Source organism: Adiantum capillus-veneris, chromosome 30 (assembly GCF_014529385.1).
Source record: "Adiantum capillus-veneris isolate H3 chromosome 30, ASM1452938v2, whole genome shotgun sequence".
In the NCBI taxonomy this organism is placed as follows: Eukaryota; Viridiplantae; Streptophyta; class Polypodiopsida; order Polypodiales; family Pteridaceae; genus Adiantum; species Adiantum capillus-veneris.
In genome coordinates this window covers 59,048,271-59,068,808 of record NC_140960.1, presented here as the reverse complement: position 1 = coordinate 59,068,808, position 20,538 = coordinate 59,048,271, and the positions used below count along the sequence as shown (strand labels likewise).

General features: G+C 45.1%; 2 protein-coding genes across 3 annotated transcripts in view; both read right to left on the bottom strand.

Annotated features, from left to right (window-relative positions):
• The window catches only part of LOC147418037 (sphingoid long-chain bases kinase 1-like), a 104,468-nt gene that overhangs the window by 17,184 nt on the left and 66,746 nt on the right, over positions 1-20,538 (bottom strand). The gene's annotated exons all lie outside the window — the stretch shown is intronic.
• Positions 519-4,191, bottom strand: LOC147418038 (uncharacterized). The gene is made up of 3 exons (XM_086506924.1): positions 3,854-4,191; positions 3,601-3,762; positions 519-3,501 (listed from the first exon to the last, which is right to left on the bottom strand). Exons 1-3 carry the CDS (start codon positions 4,184-4,186, stop codon positions 3,103-3,105), a joined length of 894 nt encoding a protein of 297 aa, XP_086363050.1. The 5' UTR covers positions 4,187-4,191; the 3' UTR covers positions 519-3,102.

Below are 20,538 nucleotides of genomic sequence, written 5' to 3'. Positions count from 1 at the left end.
AGAATGTGCATCGATTATAGAGCTCTCAACAAAATCACCATCAAGAACAGATTTTCGATTCCTAGGATCGATGATATACTCGACAGATTACGGGGATCCTCGTGCTTTAGTAGGATTGACTTGAAGAGTGGATATCATCAGATCAAGATCGCGTCGGGAGACGTCTACAAGACAGCTTTTCGGACGACTTCTCGGTTATTTGAGTTTTTGGTGATGCCTTTTGGCTTAACCAATGCTCCTGCGACATTTAACCGGATGATGGACAAGATTTTTCGAGACTACAGGCTATTTGTTGGCACTTTCTTTGACGACATCATTGTTTTCTCCAAGAATGAGGCCGAGCACAGAGATCATCTACTTCAGGTCTTTTAGGCATTACGAGATCACAAGTTAGTGATTAATGCAAAGAAAAGTGAATTTTTCTTACCAGAGATACACTTTTTGGGACACATTGTCTCAGCAGAGCAGGAGTGCAAATGGATCCAGCTAAGATAGAGACTATACGTGATTGGCCCGATTTGAAGAATGTCCATGAAGTTAGAAGCTTCCTAGGACTGTGTTCGTACTACAGGCAGTTCATTCGAAAGTTTGCAGATGTTGCTTCCCCTTTGCATATCTTGACACAGAAAGGAGTCCCTTTCTCGTGGGGATCCACAGAGGTGACTGCCGTTCAGACATTGAAAGAGAAATTGACTATAGGACCAGTTTTGACTTTGCCGGACTTGCAAAAGTCATTTGAAGTATATTGTGATGCTTGTGGTCGTAGTCTGGGTGCGGTCTTAATGCAAGAAGGCCATGTCATTGCTTACGAGAGCCGATTGTTCTCAAGGCCGGAGATGACAACACAGATTTATGAGAAAGAGCTTTTGGCGGTTATCCATGCTCTTACTTAGTGGCGGCTATAACCGGCCTCTACAACGTAGAGGGCGGTACTATTTCAATTACCTGCTAACTTTACACAGAGCACTAAGAAGGGAAGAGAACACGGTTGCGTCCAACGACTAGAATGTCACTGTGCACACGAGACCGACACCCTGTAGGCCCCAAAGACTGGCACCCCTTTCGGTATTTCTTTACTCAAATTAAGGTAGACGATCCGACCACTTAGCAGAAGCTTTCACAAAGCTGTCCAAACCTGGCGAGGGCTGAAAACGCAGGTTTTCGACTTGATTTTGGTAGCATAACGACGCAAAAACCCCTGTAGGTCAAAAGCACCTGTCTAGGACAGATTCCCTCGCTATCTGGTGAGCTGTCACAGAAATTCAGCGGGCTGTAATTCCCTGTTTTTCACTTCCAGGTGTCCAAAAGCTTGTACACGCATCCCAAGGCTCTCACGAGGCTCCCCCGGGGTTCCCTTGCAGTTTAGGTGCGAAACCCTAAACCTGCAGAAAAACACAGCAGGCTGTAATTGTCACCTGCGTGTGACCACTATCTATCCTTTTTGTTAATTTCTTTCTTATTATTTATTCATTTTCCCTTTTTGGAAACACCCCTCTGGGAATCTAACTACCCTGTATTGCATAGCTAGTGTGGAACTGTTCAGAGGGAGTCCAGGCCTGAGGGCAAGAGAGCACTAAGGTTGGACAAGGACTATGGTTAGCCAAAGTGGATCATTGACTAGCCAGAGTGGAATCCTTTGCTACAGAGGCTACATTTCAGTTCCGGGTGTGGCTGCAGTCTACAAAGGGGGTCAGATGACCTAGAAAGATACAATGGCAGCATCTCCTAAAATTTAGGGAACTGCTATTTTGGGACCTGAAAATGTGTTCGCGTCATTACCTCCGGTATAACTAGGGGAACATTTTACAACTCTGTCGCGAAGTCAACTGGGCAACCGGTCAGGATATTTTTAAGTGGCAAACCCGAAACGGGAAAATGCTTGTAAATGCGCCAAGTGTCAATTTCTCATGGACTTTCCTCCTACAGAAAAATGGGCGCTGATTTTTAAGCTGAGAGAGGGCTTCAATTGCATTTTGTCACACGTTGAGAGCTATGGAGTGCTTCCTTTCCCTCTTATGTACAGTGCGGTGCCAGGAGTGATGCCCTGCACGCTACGCACTGTCCTCTCTCTCCCCTATGGCAGTATGTTATGCCCCTCTAGTGGGTTTCTCAATTGACAAATGTACAGTTGTGTGGGTTCATGCGCGATTGCCGAGACAAGAGCCTCTTGCACAGGTACTGGATTAGCTAGCGGCTTATCCCCCACAGGTACACGTGATTCGGAGAGGTTTTGCGTGCGAAATCTCGTCCGATTCAAAGGGCAAGTAGCCCTACAGGTGCGAGAGCTCGAAGACTTGCTACGGATACGACCGCCACGCAAAACGGACCCGAAACAGTGAATTACAGCCTGCTGTGTATTTTTGCAGGTTTAGGGTTTTGGCCCTAAACGGACCCTAATACCCCCAGGAGGTTCGGGGACGCAAGGGGACCGCTGTACAGGTGATTTGGCGCATTTTCGGAGCAGAAAACAAAGAATTCAGCGTGCTGCAGATTCTCACCAGGTTTTGCTAAGTGTCCGTATGCGTCGGGAAAATCAACCAATGCGTGGGAATACTGACTGTGAAGCAAGGTGGTACCAAACGTACTGTACGTGGCGTATATGTACGTACTGTACGTTGTTCCGTACAGCAAAAAATTTTATGTACGTAAAAATACGTACTCTTGGTAAAAAACCGCAAAATACTCATTTTCTAGGACTTCTCCAATATAAATCAAGAGAGAAGCCAACAACTTATAGAGACATTCAAAGACATGTTTTACAAGACAACCACATACTGTGTAACTACTGCAAGAGACTTAAAAGTTAAGACGACATTGATAATTGAACAAGAACATCAAGGCTCAAGAGTCAAATGAGATTTGAAATAACAATGAACACACTAATGTTGAAAACATCAAATGACAAAGTACCATAGGTGATAGCCTACAAGGCCCACGCCATAACAAAAGGCTCATCAGCCATCATAACTGAAACCATCCTACTCAAAAAGTCTGTCTATATAGTAGTAGATACTAGAAAGCACTAAATAGCTAGCTCAAAGCTAGCACATCATCCATGTGATGGCCCCATCGTCAAAAATCATCATCAGATGCAGATGAAGACTATGTTGAAGAGACCAATTCCCCATCCGTCAGGACATTGCCCTCTTTGTCGTACTCTGGCTCTGCCATCACGGACATCTGTGCCACATGTAGATCATCCTCTACTGCCTCTGTCGAAGCCTCAATGAGACGAACAGCCTCGTTTGCCCGTTTCCGAGAAGAACGAACAGGTAGCTTCCCTTTACGAATGCTCTCTCTTCGAGCACTATCTGGGTCTGGATCATGCTCACATAGAGGAATAGCCAAAGCTCGTGCGCATGACCTCGTCACACGCCGATCAACACTCTCCAACTCCCTGTGAAGCAGCCGAATAATCTCCTCCTGCTCATTTTTGATCTGCGCCTCCAACTCCTCTATAGCAGCAGGATCTGCCACCATCTTCACCTTGGTTAGGTCCGCCTGTTGAAAAATGAAAACAAAGGAAATATTATTTAGTATGTACTAAGTACTCAATGGCCGAGTGTATCATGATTCATGACTCAATCATTCATAGTAGACCTGCTTGGGTGTTCCCAAAGCGTGGTAGGCTCGCACAAGCCTCATATTTGCTCGGCAATAGACTAACTTCTCTAGTTGAGAAGTGCTGAGACGATTGCGGATCTTCGTATGTATCAAGGAATAAGCGCTCCAGTTGCGCTGGCATGCACCAGCCGAGCAATCCTACAACAATGAGCATTGAGATTTAATATATGGCAATAGTAAGTACTAAGTACATTGTGCAAAAATTGTAAGTCTCAAGATTCTCAATTACCTGTGAAAGTACTCGTAAAGCCAGATGTGTAAGCGTTGGAAGACCTTGTCTCCCATAATTCTGCCACCATGTAAGAGGGAACTTGGTAGCCTCTGGCCTCAACACCACAGCTCTAGCAAAGGATGGTCCTAGATTGTTCATGAAGCTGATCATCTCTGCATCAATCTCCAGCTCATCGTCCATGTGGTACATCATATTGATGTAATCATCCTTGAGCTTTAAGAGAGTCCTCTCATGGAAAAGCTCTGGCGTCTTGTAGAAAGGATGAAGCAATGCAGCCCTCCCGTGAATGGGACGACTCATGAAAGTCCATCTCCTTTCTACAATGGCCATGATGTCATCTCGGCTGAAATTTTCAGCAATAAAACAAAGTTGAATTGGCAAATTCAAATGACAACAAGTCTACTAGAAGATTTCAAAAGACAAGTACTTACCAGGTCTGTGTCAGAGACACGCACTCTGTAAGGTGTCTCTTCATCTCCATGAAGAGATGATAGACTAGGCCCAATGTAGAGCCCTCCATGTCTGTGACTCGAAGAAGCACATACACTGGCTGCAATGCCACTGTCAAACTCTGAACCTGTGTCCAAAAGGACTCATCGAGCACCCGTCGCTGTATGTATTTAGTGGGCTCTGTCTGCGAGTGATGCATCAATCTCCACTTCGGGTCCACGACTGTCTGGAGAAGTGGATCCCTCAATTTGAAGAGTCTCTGTAGCACTAAATACATATAAGCAAATCTGGTCTTTGAGGGTCGCACCATATCAAGTGTACTGTGGCTCCTGAAGATAGCTAAAGCTTGATGTTTCTTGCAGAAAAAGGTGGTCATCTTAGTGGCATCTGTAACAATGGGCAATACCCAAGGCAACTTGCCTATATCCTCCATAAGTAAGTCAAGACAATGCGCAGCACATGGAGTCCAAGAAATCCGAGGGTAAGCTGCCTCGACCATTTCACCCATAAGTTTACAATTTGAGGCATTGTCAGTCACAACCTTTACCACATTATCCTTCCCAACCTCATCAATAGCTTTCTTGATGTGCCCAAAGATAAACTCACCACTGATGTGCTCTCCGGCCTTGCCTGCATCCACAGCGCGCAAGAAGTATGTGACAAGACAAGACGACACAAGAATATTAATGATGTGCCGCCTACGAACATCACTCCAGCCATATGATATGATGGTGCACCCAAACTGCTGCCAACCGGCCTTGACCGGGACCAAAGCCTTATCTATCAAAGCCTTCTGCTCATCAAGCATTGTAGTGCGCATCTTCTTATACTCCACCCCTGACCATGAATCTGTGTGACCAACATCAGCTATAGCCCGGACCATCCTCTTCCATTGCTCAGTCCTCAAAAACATTGAAGGAGATGTTGCACTCAATGAGAGTACGCGCAATCTCCATCTCAGCCACCTTTTGACGCTCCTTCACCCAAGAGAGAGAGTTCACACACGAAGGCAAGGTGCTTTGCCTACGTGCATCCATATCACCTCGATCTTCCTCCTCCTGCACAACTCGAGCCCTCTTTCTACTAGAACCAGCAGTGGGATGATCCTCTTGAACCTCGGAAGATGAACCACCAAAATCCCCAATAAGAGCATCATGAAGAGCATCCTGTGTGTGCTGGCTACCTGTATTTTTTTTTGGTGTTGGTACTTCGGGAAAATTCTCCGCAATCAGCTTGTCCCTAATATCCTGTGGAACCTTTTTGCACCCTCCACAATTGTTGGTCGTGCCAATGCCCGTCAGATGCTTGACGACACGAGAAATTGTACTCGTGAGCTCAAAATTACAGTACTTGCATTGCCATCGTCGAGTGTCGGAACCCGCTTGGCCTGGAGTGTTGATAATGCGGATGACATTGGTATGCTCCTTCCAGTACGGGTTGCATGGCTTAGGCATGATGAATCTGTCGCAAACAATAAGACACACGCGACACGAGTGAGACAAAGAGACAGACAGACAGAGAGCGGGAGCCCCGGAGCCTGCAATAAGAACTTGGAGAAGAGAGAGAGAGAGAGAGAGAGACTTTACCTGCACAGTGACACTTTGTTTCTCTGCAGAGATAATTGACTGCGTTACAAGTTTTCTGCAACCCAATGCAAGCGCCTAAAAAATAAGGCCAAAAAACTGGTCGCCTAGGCCTAGCGAAACCCTCAGGCTGGAAAGGGGGCAGAATTTTTATTAAAAAAAAAAACAGCACCGTACGGATCGATCCGTACGGTACGGATCCGTACAGATCACCCGTACGGTACGGAAAGGAACCGGACGTACGTCTTGATCCTACCTTGCTGTGAAGGGTCCTAGTACACTTATGCTGCCGAAATTAAGCCAGAACAGTTGAAAATCAGCCAAGATTGTGCTGGGCAGCTTGTAGGGAACCACAGCGTTTATTCCCTCTTTTAAAGAATAGAGAAATACCTAAAGGGACGCCTATTTAGGGGCCAATCTGGTGTCGGTCTTCTCATACAGGTGCAATCTAGCAGCGTGTATCCCTTTCCCCTTTTGTTGTGTCTTGAAAGTACAGGTAAAGTGGGCGACAAATTAAATGGGTGAAAGCAAATAAGGTTTAAGTCTAAGGTCTACCGCCCTTTTTGGATTAAACAGGCCGGTTTCATGGTTCCATCGCCGAGATTAAATCACTTTTCTCCATAGAAGTAAGCCTTGGTCAGTTTGCGCTTGAAGACACAAGGGATCATAGACCAGACACAGGGAATTGCAATTATGGCTGACAGACCAGATGATGTCACTGAAGAAGTTTCCTCTTCACAGGGTCAACAGACACATGAAGTGGGTGAGTCTTCCAAGACCACCACAGACGGATGATGATATATTCAGGACCCAGTTGGCTACTGTTGTGGCTATGTTCACACAAGTAATGCAGAACCCGAGGTTTTTAGCCTTTCTGCAACCTCCTCTTCCGTCTCAGTAAGTAGGGTCACTGGATCATATTCAAAAGCCTGTTAAGGCTCCAGCACAGGTGATTCATACTACAGAGTCAATGGAAACACTTGTACACTAGACGGAGAACATGTAGTCTCCACAACTTGTGCCTAAGGTGCAAGAACAGGTGGCTGAAATGCCAGTCTTTCAAGTTGTACCAGCTCAGCCAGCCACCTTTCAACAGCCTATAGCTGGTTCTAATCGGCAAGGAAGCAACCTACAGGCTATGCAACAAGTCTTCCCACCACCTTCAGTACACCCTGGCTATTTTGGAGGTGGATCGGTATTCCAGAGCATGGCTAGTCATGCACCTGGAAATCAATTTTACACGCCAGGAACAGTGTTCGGGGGTGCTCAAACGATGATGCCCAACCCCATGTATGGTGTCAAAGGCATGCTACCATGGTTTCAAAGCACTCAGGGCCAATTTGGGATGCCATCGGCAAATTTTGGTATGGATGGAATAACAAATCAGCAGCCAAATATGGCATTTCCAGGTCAACTTAATTGCGGTCAGGGAACACAAATGAACCCAAACAGTGTTCCCATGTTTCAGTCACTTCCATATGACAATTTAACGCCGCTGGAGAGGCCAACTCCGTACAAAGAAGGTGGCAAAGGTGTGACATTCACGACCTTTACAGGGTTTGATGACAGGAAGAAGGCTCTCTCATTCCTCCAGCAGTTTGACAAAGCCTATGCAAGGGGAAACTTTATAGAGGCTTCAAAGGTCCGCAAGGCAGCCACTTTCTTGACAGGGAATGCGGGACAATGGTAGACAACTTTATTGCTTCCAGGGCAAGCTCCATCCACATGGATTTACTTCAAACAGATTTTTGCAACAGCATGGTTATCTGATGACTTTGAAGCAGATGTCATGAAATAATGGCACCAGCTTTATGCTGCCACTTGCAAGAATATGGATGACTATAATCGGAAGTTTTGGAAAGCTCTACTTCCAGTAACTTCCTATAGGTTTGTGCAATTGACAGAACAGATTGAAAAATACTGTTGTGGCCTACCCAAAGGATTGAGAAAGTACTGCACGAAGACCAAAGTCACTACTTTGACGCAGCTCATCGAGGTAGCAAACACTGGCAATGGTTTGCTCAAGGGAGAAGATTGTGAATTCAATACTCCCGTCAAGGAAGGATCACCAAGAAAAATTCAGCGAAGAAGGACGTTCCCGATGAGGTTCCTAAAGGGACTCAGGAGCCAGCCCATGCAGGGAAAGGCAAAGCTATGGCTGAATCAGAAACGGGACCAGCAAAGAAATGGAAAAGACTTTTTCCTCGCAAGTCGGAAGAGCAAAAGAAGGTCCTGAGGACAGAGAACAAATGCTTCATCTGTGAGCAGCCTGGCCACATTGCTTACAATTGTCCTACAAAGAAAAGGCCAGCTGATTCTGAAGACAAGGAGGACAGGAAAGGAAAGAAGCCCATGGTTGGTCTAGTGCCAGATATGGTGGGCGACAAGCCAAATTCTGATGCAAGTGAGCTTTGCAGAGCATGGGGAAAGGTCACGGATCAAACAGTGCTTATCTTCCTTGATCCAGGTGCCAAAGCCAACTTCATTTCCCCAGAATTGGCTTCAAAGTCGAGAATCAGACCTGTAGAGATGGGGTATACAGTAGGGGCAAGTTTGGCATGTCCTGGCCATACAGAGGCTGTGACACCCATCATCGGAAAGTTGCGCCTACATATCCAGTCCTATGTAGATGCTGAAGAATTTTACATCGTCCCTCTGGACGGATGTGATGTGTTGCTAGGTATTCCTTGGTTGTTTCGTGTACAGGGAATCATGGATGCCTACAACAAAAAGATCACTGTACAAAGCATGGGAAAGACTCACATTCTGGATGTAAAGCTTAAAGGGGAGTCTATTCCCACTGTATCAGCTTCTGCTATTACTTCTGTAATGAAAAAGCATCTTTCTGCGTACTTGGTTTTTGCACGTGAAATGTCAGATTGTGATGAATCAAATTTATCTGTGTTAGATAAAGAAAGGTCGATGTTTTTACAACAATATAGTGATTGTTTCTCCGATTCATTACCGTCTCAATTACCGCCAGAGACACCCGAGGACCATGCGATAGATTTGGTGCCAGGCAGTACCCCACCAAATAAGCCTCCGTACAGGGTTAGTACGGCTCAGCAAAAAGAGATAATGAGCCAAGTACAGGAGCTGTTAGAAAAGGGGCTGATTCAGCCCAGTTCATCCCCATTCTGTTCTCCAGTGTTGTTGGTGCAGAAAAAGGATGGCTCATGGCATATGTGCATCGACTACCGTGCATTGAACAAGAATACCATCAAGAATAGGTTCCCTATACCTAGAATTGACGATATTCTGGACAAATTAGAAGGAGCAGCTATGTTTAGCAGCATAGATCCAAAGAGTGGGTACCATCAGATCCGCATTAGATCAGAGGATGTGCACAAGACTGCTTTTAGAACAACGTTTGGCCTTTACGAATTTTTAGTGATGCCCTTTGGTCTCACAAATGCTCCTGCTACGTTCAATAGGATGATGGACAGAATTCTCCGTCCACACCAACAGTTTGTTGGTACATTCTTTGATGACATGATAGTCTACTCAAAGAATGAAGAGGAGCATAGGCATCACTTGGCCATTGTGTTCAAAGAGCTACGCAGCCATAGGTTGCTCATCTTTGCAAAGAAAAGTGAATTTTTTCTAGAAGAGATTCACTTTCTCGGGCACATTGTCTCAAAAGATGATGTCAGAATGGATCCTACTAGAGTTGAAGATATCAAGTCATGGCCAGATTTGAAGACGTTGCCCGATGTCCGAAGCTTCTTGGGACTATGCTCCTATTACAGATGGTTTATCCAAAATTTCGTTGAGATTGCTTCACCTTTACATGCTCTTTAATAGAAGGCTACCTTTAGATGGACACAGAAAGAGATTTCCACTTTTAATCTCTTAAAGGAAAAGATGACTTCAGATCCAGTCATTGTGTTGCCAGATCTTAGGAAGTCATTTGTGGTCCAGTGTGACGCCTGCGGTAGTAGCATTGGTGCAGTGCTAATGCAAGATGGCAGGGTAGTAGCCTATGAGAGTAGAATATTGCAAGGGCCAGAAAAGACTATGCAAGTCTATGAAAAAGAACTGCAGGCCGTGATTCATGCGCTCTTAAGTTGGAAACACTACCTGCTAGGTGCAGATTTCGTTGTCCAAACGGATCATCAAACCTTGCGATACTTCTTGACACAGGCAAAGTTATATGAGAAGCATATGCGATGGGCAAATATCTTGTCCATGTTCCATTTTCACATTGTGCATGTGGAAGGCAAGAAGAACGTTGTGGCTGATGCCTTGTCAAGGAAGCCACAAATTTCAGCTGTGTCAATTCCTTATCATCATGAGCTTGATAATATGAGGGAACAGTATGCAAATGATGAAGATTTTGCAAGGGTCTTCGAGTAGCTAATGCATGCACAACGTCATGAACACTATCTTCTCAAAGATGGGTTCATGATGATGCATGGCAGATTGTGTGTCACAAAGCCATTGCGACGCAAAGTTATGGAAGAGAGTCATGTCCCACCGTATGCAGGGCATCGTGGTATTGATGCTACAATTAAAGCGGTTGAGACATTCTTCTACTGGCCTACATTGAGAAGAGATGTGGATGCCTTTGTGCGAGAATGCCTAATATGCCAGAAGGTCAAGTTTGACAGGCAAAAGGCACCATGGTTATTGCAACCACTACCTATTCCAGATAAACCATGGGAAAGTGTTGCTATGGATTTTATCTTTGATCTTCCGAGAACGCAGACAGGAAACGATGGTATTTGGACCATCATTTGCAGATTCAGCAAGCAGGCTCATTTTATTCCTGTCAGGAAGAAGATAAGAGCCAGATCAGATGGCACGCTTGTTTATGAGCAATATTTTCAAGTATCATGGCATGCCACAGGCGATTGTTAGCGACCGTGATACACGCATGACAAGTTTGTTCTGGAGAGGCTTGTTTGAGAATATGGGCACAACGCTCAAATTCTCTTCGTCATTTCATCCTCAAACAGATGGGCAGTCAGAAAAGGCAAATTCTACTGTCCGAGATCTGCTGAAGTGCTATGTGTCAGAGCATGAAGGAAAGTGGGCGCAGTATTTGCCATTGGTGGAGTATGCATACAATAAAACAGTGCATTCATCAACTGGCAAGGCACCTTTTGAGATAGTTGAAGGTGGCAATAAAGTTCCTCCCATACTGCATACAAAGGACAAGATATTTGAAGCAGATAAGTATGTTCAGGACATGGATGAAATGTACAAGGTCAAAGTGGCCTTAGAAAAGACTCAGGCAAAGCAAAAGAAAGCAGCTGATCGTCACCGTCCTGAAGTGGTATTTTCACTTGGTGATTGGGTGCTTTTACGCTTTGAAAAGGCAAGGTTAAAGAAGATGAAGGGCAAGGAAAGACTGTTTCCAAAGCTCAGCATGCGTTACTATGGGCCTTTTCAAGTGTGCGACATAATCAGTGATGTTGCATATAGGCTGAAATTGCCTGAGAGTTGGAAGATTCACAATGCGTTTCATGTGAGTCTTCTCAGACCCTATGTGGGTGATGTGCCAGAGGATATGCCAGCTGAAGATTAGCCGGTAGTCGAAGAACTTGACGAGATCTTGGTCCCGGAACAGATTTTGGCACATAAGGAAAGAAAAGTGAAAGGTAAGGTTGCTAGGCGTTACTTGGTAAAGTTCAGAAACTATCCACCAATGGGTGCTAAGTGGATGGAAGAAGGTGAACTTACCCAGTCACCAACTGTGTTATCACTTTACCTTGAAGCCTTCGATTTGCGACCTACCTTGACCCCTTGAGTTTCAAAGCTACATGTATTTTCAGTATGACAATGGCTTTTGAAAGGAATGATGTACATGGTATTTAAAGTGAGCTCAAATGAAATACCTGTTACATGAATGTTAGAGCTGTACAGATTGTCAGTTTGGCAATTGCTCTTATGGAATGTCAAAAAGTTTGGTTAGTGCTATAGAACTGAGTATTTCTTGTCAGTTTGTCAAGGATACAGTAATTGCTTCTATTAAAGCGTACATGTGTAACTGCATTCTTGAACTGTCGGTTTGGGTATGCTCGAAAGTGTTACTGGGCCCAACGTATACTATAAGACAGTGGCAAAATGTGTGCCTACTATTTTGTCATTGGAAAGTTAGTGACTCAAAACAATGGCAGAGTGCGAAGCTACCACTATGTCATTGGGACAGGGTTCACACGCAGGCAATACATGTGTTGACGAGGTGTCGAATACACCAGGGTTGACAATGAGCATGTATGTGTCGTACATATGTCGACAGGTGTTGAATACATCAGTGTTGACTGTGAGCATGTACGACATAGATGCAGACGAGGACGTTTAAGATTTCAAGAGGGGAGTATGTCACCAGCGTGTGACTACTATCTATCCTTTTTGTTGATTTCTTTCTTATTATTTATTTACTCACTCTTTGGAAACACCCCTCGGGAAATCTAACTGCCCTGCATTGCATAGCTTGTGCGGAACTGTCCAGAGGGAGTCCAGGCCTGAGGGCAAGAGAGCACTAAGGTTGGACAAGGACTATGGTTAGCCAAAGTGGGATCATTGACTAGCCAAAGTGGAATCCTTTGCTACAGAGGCTACATTTCAATTCTGGGTGTGGCTGCAGTGTACAAAGGGGGTCAGATGACCTAGAAAGATACAATGGCAGCATCTCCTAAAATTTAGGGAATTGCTATTTTGGGACCTGAAAATGTGTTCGCGTCATTACCTCCGGAATGACAAGGGGAACATTTTATTACTCTGCAATGAAGTCAACCGAGCAACCGGTCGGGAGATTTTTAGGCGGCAACCCCGAAACGGGAAATAGCTTGTAAATGCGCCAAGTGGCACATTTCTGTGCACTTTCCTCATGCAACAAGAAGTGGCGCTGAATTTATAGCTGGGAGGCTCATTTTGCAAGTTCATGTCACAGGTTAAGAGCTATGGAGTGCTTCCTTTCCCTCTTATGTGCAGTGCGGTGCCAGGAGTGATGCCCTGCACGCTACCCACTACCCTCTCTCTCCCCTATGGCAGTATGTTATGCCCCTCTAGTGGGCTTTTCAATTGACCAATGTACAGTTGTGTGGGTTCATGCGCGATTGACGAGGCAAGAGCCTCTTGCACAGGTACTAGATTAGCTAGCGGCTAATCTCCCGCAGGAACAGGTGAATTTGGAGAGGTTTCACGCCAGAAATCTGGTCCGATTCAAAGGGCAAGTAGCCCTACAGGTGCGAGAGCTCGAGGACTTGCTACGGATGCGACCGGCACGCGAAACGGAGCCTGAAACAGTAAATTACAGCCCGCTGTGTATTTTTGCAGGTTTAGGGTTTTGGCCCTAAACGGTCCCTAATACCCCCAGGAGGTTCGGGGACGCGAGGGGACCGCTGTACAGGTGATCTGGCGCATTTTCGGGGCTGAAAACAGAGAATCCAGCGTGCTGCAGATTCTCGCAAGGTTTTGCAAAGTGCCCGTATGCGTCGGGAAAGTCATTCAATGCGTGGGAATACTGGCTGTGAAGGGTCCTAGTACAGTTATGCTGCCGAAATCGGGCCGGAACAGTTGAAATTCAGCCAAGCTTGTGCGGGGCAGCTTGTAGGGAACCACAGCGTTTATTCCCTCTTTTAAACAATAAAAAAATACCAAAAGGGGCGCCTAAGTTAGGGGCCAATCTGGTGTCGGTCTACTCATACAAGTGCAATCTAGCAACCTGTATCCCTCTCCCCTTTGTTGTGTCTTGAAAGTACAGGTAAAGTGGGCGACAAATTAAATGGGTGAAAGCAAATAAGGTTTAAGTCTAAAGTCTACCGCCCTTTTTGAAGTTAACAGGCCGGTTTCACCACATCATCACTTTGTGACATACCCCCCTCTTCAAAGCATTGTAATCGACCGCGATTACGCCTGCAAAACCGACAAAAGCCATAAACCGTCTTAGCAGACACTGACTGTTAGTACCACGTACCTGGCTACGACACATATATCAAGCATAGAAGCCTTCTAGTGTACTCTGAAGCACAAACTAAATTCTGTACGGAAAGAGTAGATACAATTGCTTAACTACTCTCTTCAGCATCATGAACCATGCTCTTGCCTTGCTCCAAAAAGGCTACACCAAGTCACTGTGGGTTGCATCTGAAAGGCTTCAAGATACAATTGCAATAGCTGAGGTGAATCAAGCAATTTAGACTCTTCCATCCATTTGGCATCCAACGATGGATAGTTCTTGAACTTCACCAAATAGCGTCTTGCAACCTTTCTTTCTTTATGTGCCAATATTTGTTCAGGAACAAGGATTTCATCCAATTCTTCCACTTCGGGTTGTTCCTCATCAAGCATATTCTCTGGCACATCACCAACAAAGGGTCTTAGAAGGTTGACATGAAAAGCATTATGTATTTTCCAGCCTTCTGGTAGCTTTAACCTATAAGCTACATCACTGATCTTTTCTGAAATCTGAAAAGGATCATAATATCGCATACTGAGCTTAGGAAACAAGCGTTCCTTGCCTTTCCTTTTCCTTAACCTGGCGTTTTCAAAGCGCAAAAGCACCCAATCACCAAGTGAAAATACAAGTTCACGACGGTGACGATCAACAGCTTTCTTTTGCTTAGCCCGAGTCTTCTCAAGAGCAATCTTTATCTTCTTGTATGTTTCATCCATATCTTGCACATACTTGTCTGCCTCAAAAATCTTGTCCTTAGTCTGCAAAATGGGCAGAACTTTCTTCCCTCCTTCCACTATCTCAAATGGTGCCTTGCCTGTTGACGTATGCACACTGTTATTGTAAGCATATTCAACCAATGGAAGATGGTGTTCCCAAGTTGCCTTGTGCTCTGACACATAACATTTGAGCAGGTCCAGAACATTAGAATTTGCCTCTTCTGACTGTCCATCAGTTTGCGGATGAAACGAAGAAGAGAACTTTAGCGTAGTGCCCATGTTCTCAAACAATGCCTTCCAAAAAAGACTCGTCATACGTGGATCCCTGTCACTAACAATTGACTGAGGCATCCTGTGGTATTTAAAGATATTGCTCATAAATATCTTGACCATGTGTTTTGGCTTTATTTTCTTCCTCGCAGGAATGAAATGGGCCTGTTTACTGAACCTACAAATGATAGTCCAAATCCCATCATTGCCTGTTTGTGTTCTTGGAAGATCAAAGATAAAGTCCATTGCTATGCTTTCCCATGGCCTATCAGGGATCGGCAATGGCTGCAACAATCCCGGTTGCTTTTGTCTGTCAAATTTGACTTTTTGGCATACTAAGCATGATCTTACAAATGTGTCAACATCTTGACGCAAAGTTGGCCAATAGAAGAATGCCTCAACCCCTTTCACTGTCGCATCAATTCCACGATGCCCAGCATAAGGTGGAGTGTGACTTTCCATCAAAATCTTTGACTGTTTAGTAAGTTTAGTAACAAATAACTTTCCATGCATCATGAGAAAGTCATTCTTAAGCATCATATAGTGCTCATGATGTTGCCCATCAACAAGCTGGTCATAGATCCTTGCAAAATCTGAATCTTCAGCATATTGTGTCTTCATTTCGTCTAATTCACAATGGTACGGAATTGACACTGCTGAAATTTGGGGCTTTCAACGCATCAGCCACCACGTTCTTTTTCCCTTGCACATGCACAATCTGAAAATGGAACATTGACAAGATGTTTGCCCATCGCATGTGCTTCTCAGACAACTTCATCTGTGTGAGAAAATGTCGCAAGGTTTGATGATCTATTTGGACAACAAAATCAGCCCCTAGCAGATAGTGTTTCGAAGTAGTGAGAGCATGAATTACTGCCAGCAATTCTTTCTCATAGACTTGCAAGTTCCTTTCAGTCTTCAAAAGAATTCTGCTCTCATATGCGACTACTCGGCCATTCTGCATTAGAACTGCACCAAGACTATGGCCACACGCATCACACTGAACCACAAAAGGTTTCGAAAGATCTGGTAAAATGATTACCGGATCTGAAGTCAGCTTCTCTTTCAAGTGTTTGAACGCTAAAATTTCCTGGGCTGTCCACTTGAAAGTAACTCCTTTTCCTTGTAGTGCATGGAGTGGAGAAGCAATCTCAGCAAAATTTCGGATGAACCTCCTATAGTTGGAACATAAGCCTAGAAAGCTTAGAATGTCATGTACGGACTTCAAGTATGGCCATGACATAATTGCTTCCACTTTAGCGGGATCCATGCGTACCCCATCCTTTGAAACAATGTGCCCAAGGAAGTGAATCTCTTGGAAAAAGAATTCACTCTTCTTCGCATTAATGAGTAGCCTGTTCTTACATAACTCATTGAAAACTGCAGTCAAGTGATCCCTATGCTCCTCTTCAGACTTCGAATAGACAATCATGTCATCAAAAAAGGTACCCACGAAGTTTCTATGTGGTCTAAAAATCTGTCCATCATTCTATTAAACATGGCAGGAGCATTTGTGAGACCAAATGGCATGACAAGAAACTCATAGAGACCAAATGTTGTCTTGAACGCAGTCTTATGGACATCTTCTGGCCTAATGCGTATCTGATGGTAGCCACTCTTTAGGTCTATCCTTGTAAACAATGACGCTCCCTCAAGCCGATCAAGAATGTCATCTATCCTCGGTATGGGGAACCTATTCTTGATGGTATTCTTATTCAAGGCGCGATAGTCAATGCACATGCGCCATGAACCATCCTTTATCTGCACTAAAGAGTACAGGCGAACAAAAAGGGGATGAACTGGGCTGAATCAGCCCCTTCTCTAAAAGCTCGTTGACCTGACTCATAATCTCGTTCTGCTGGGCTGCACTAACCCTGTATGGTGGTCTATTCGGTGGACTACAACCTGGCACAAGATCTATAGTATGATCCTCAGGTCTCTCAGGAGGTAACTCCCCTGGCAAAGAATCCGAAAAACAATGACTGAAACCACTCAAAAAATTTGACCTGTCTTTATCTAAGGTAGACAAATTAGATATAACTTGAGGTACTTCTTTTGCAAAGATCAAGTACGCAGAAAGATGATTCTTTATTACAGATGAAATAGCAGAGGCAGAAACAACTGGAACAGACTCACCTTTAAGCTTTACATCAAGGACATGAGTCTTTCCTCTATGTACAAGGGTAATCTTTTTGTTGTAAGATCCACCATAGCATGCAACCTGTAACACCATGGGATACCCAGTAACACATCACAACCCTCAAGTGGCATAATATGAAATTCTTCCGCATCCACATAACTCTGAATGTGCAGACGAAGCTTCCCCAAAATGGGAGTAACAAGCTCTGAATGACCTGGGCATGCCAAACCTACTTCCCCTGTCATACCCATCTCCTCTGCACGAATGCCCAACTTTGATGCCAATTCTGGTGATACGAAATTTGCACGGGCTCCTGGATCAAAGAAAACCAGCATTGTCTGGTCTCTAACTTTGCCCCAAGCTCTGCACAGCTCCGTGGCATCTGTGTTTGGCTGGTCTCCAAACAAATCTGGAACAAGTCCTGCACTTGGCTTTGGCTTCTTCCCTTTATGGTCTGACTTGTCATCCTTACCCTGTGACTTCTTATGTGGGCATTCATTTGCAAAATGTCCTTCCTGTTCACAAATGTAGCATTTCTTGGCCTCCCTAAGAGCTTTCCGTTCTTCAAAAGTTTTGCCAGAAAAATGCCTCTTTTGTCCTTGTCCTCGTCCCGACGAAGACTTAGACTGCTTCTTGGACGTATCACCTTTTTCAGTGGAGGGCCTCTTTGTGGCAGGCTCAGAAGGCTTTGCTGCAACATTGACCTTGGCTGAAAACTGTTTGCCCTGGGACCCTTTCTTGTGGCTATTAAATCCATCAGAATCTCCCTTCGACAGATTGCTGGCCACTCTTGCATTCTCTATCAACTGAAACATATTCATGATAGTAGTCTTTGTGCAGTAGTCCCTGATTTTCTTGGGCAATCCGCAACAATACTTCTCAATCTGTTCTGACAATGGCACAAACCTGTAAGAGGTGACCGGCAACAGTGCGGCCCAAAACTGTTTATTATACTCTTCCAGATTCGCACACTGTTTAGCATTCAACTCGTGCCATTCTGTCATCACATCCACTTCAAAAGTGTTTGTCAACCATGCAGGCGCAAAAAGCTGTTTGAATTGGACCCACGTTGTTGGGGCTTGACCTTGGTTCAACAATGCGGTCCACTATTGAAGCGCATTCCCTTTCAAGAAAGTGGCAGCCTTGCGTATCTTTGAAGATTCCGTGAAGTTTCCTCCAGCATAAGCTGCATCGAACTGCTGTATGAAGGTCAAAGCCTTCAATTGATCCTCAGTTCCTCTGAAAGTTTCAAACTTCACTCCCTGCCCACCTTCCTTGTAATCCTTCAGCTAACTCAAAGGAGCCACATTATCATAAACAGGTGCCTATAACAGTGGTGCTCCATGATTGTTCATTCCAGTACTCGCATCAACTGTTTTACCTGTCATATCTGCATTTTGTACGTATGGCTGCAAAAAACCAGCCATACCAAATTGTGTTCCAGGCACTCAAAACTGGCCGTAGGCACCCTGAAAACTTGGTTGGACACCCATGTTCGCGTACATAGGGTTACCCATGCCTGGTTGCATTCTCCCGAACACATTCCCTGGCATATAACCTGTGGAAGGTCCAGCCATAGCTTGAAACACTGAACCACCTCCAAAATAACCAGGATAAGTATTAGGTAATGGAAGGGTCTGACGCATAGCGTGTTCATTACTCCTTGACCATTCACAAACGGTTCATGTCCAGCTAAAGCAAGTTGCTTTGGATCATTGGACACCGCTAGTTGCTCAACCACATGGGCTTTCCCTCGAGCATCAGGAGTCCTCTGCGCATTGGAAATCTCCTTTTCCTACAACGGCTCAGTCATGCCCTGTGTAAAAGGATGAAAACCCTGTGTCGGAGCCTGTAAGAACTCCTGCATCCTTGGGATGTTAGCCAACTGCTGAAACATATCCATGCAGCAACGCAATTGAGTTCTAAACAACCTGTCCTCTTCTTGAAGAGTTGAAGGAATTTTCTCTGTGCCATGTGAGGAAGATCCCTCTTCAGGTACTTGGTCTCTCTTCTCTGCCATAACGACAAGCTCTGTGTTGCTTTCACCCACAACAATCCACGCTGCACTTTTTGAAGAAAAAGTGACTATCCCGTCGATGGAACCATATAACCGGCCTCTACAACGTAAAGGGTGGTACTATTTCAATTACCTGTTAACTTTACACAGAGCACTGAGAAGGCAACAGAACACAGTTGCGTCCAGCGACTAGAATGTCACTGCGCACACGAGACCGACACCCTGTAGGCCCCAAAGACTGGCGCCCCTTTCGGTATTTCTTTATTCAAATTAAGGTAGACGATCCGACCACTTAGCACAAGCTTTCACAAAGCTGTCCAAACCTGGCGAGGGCTGAAAACGCAGGTTTTCGACTTGATTTTGGCAACATAACGGCGCAAAAACCCCTGTAGGTCAAAAGCACTTGTCTACGACGGATTCCCTTGCTATCTGGAAGCTTTCTATCTACGACGGATTCCCTTGCTATCTGGAAGCTTTCTGGTGAGCTGTCACAGAAATTCAGCGGGCTGTAATTCCCTGTTTTTCACTGCCGAGTGCCCAAAAGCCTGTACACGCATCCCAAGGCTCTCACGAGGCTCCCCCGCGGTTCCCTTGCAGTTTAGGTGCGAAACCCTAAACCTGCAGAAAAACACAGCAGGCTGTAATTCGCTGTTTCGGATCATTTTTAGCGGAGCGAACACGCCTACGCGTGTCCCAAGGGCTCCCGCACGCAATGGGACAGTTTCCCTGTGAATTGGACGAGTTTTCACGCGAGAAAACTCTCAAAACTCGCAATCTTTCGCGATGGAACTGTGCGTATCTGTGGGGGATTAGCAATTAGCTATTCCGGTTCCTGTTCAGAACGCTCTTGCCTTGGCAAACGCGCATAAACCCCCAGAACTGTACATGTTCATCTGAGTAGCCCAACTAGTGGGACATTACCATATGTGCCAAAAGGGAGAGAGATGCACGAGAGCAAATCATCGCGCTACATGAGACAGAGGAGAAAGCAAGCTTTCCATTAAAGCTGTAGACTTGCACCCACTACTCACACACACACTGTAGGTCACTTAGAGTAAAATTCAGCCTCCTCTCTCAAATTGGGCGCCCCCTCTTCATGCTGGAAGTGGCAAAACTGCTTGGAGCCGTCATGTGTCCAGTTTGCCCCTTTTGCGTTACTTCTCTAGTCCCCACTGACTTATAAAGTTATAAGTGACTTTCTGAGTGGCCCAGACTTCATTTGGCGCACGCAGGCTTCCATACTCATCAGAATTCAGTGCTAATTGGCCCGACTAGTCCCAGACTGACCGACCCAAACTCCCGCTGTGAGAAACCTATTCGGCCGCAGCCGTTTCACACTGGCCATGCAATGTCCACTTGCACCTTTTCAAGGGTTCCGGGGAAAACAAGTAAAAATAAAAATAAATAAAAATATCTAGTACCTATTTACAGAAGGCAACGGGAAAAAATACACCTCCTGGTGACAACGGCATTACCTACTCAGAGCGGATTTTACTGTCTTTACAGACCATCAGAGTTTGCGCTACTTCTTGTCACAGAAGCAGCTATCGGAAAAGCAGATGCGGTGGGCAAACATCTTGTCACAATTTCACTTCCAGAT

What these genes read in the sequence shown, in the direction of transcription:
- LOC147418038 (XM_086506924.1), bottom strand. Translation starts at nt 4,186, where the DNA reads ATGGCCATTGTAGAAAGGAGATGGACTTTCATGAGTCGTCCCATTCAC. An exon ending in CTTTACGAGTACTTTCACAG is followed by an intron (nt 3,763 to 3,853) that starts GTAATTGAGAAT and finishes TCATTGTTGTAG; the next exon opens with GATTGCTCGGCTGGTGCATG. An exon ending in CTTTGGGAACACCCAAGCAG is followed by an intron (nt 3,502 to 3,600) that starts GTCTACTATGAA and finishes ATTTTTCAACAG; the next exon opens with GCGGACCTAACCAAGGTGAA.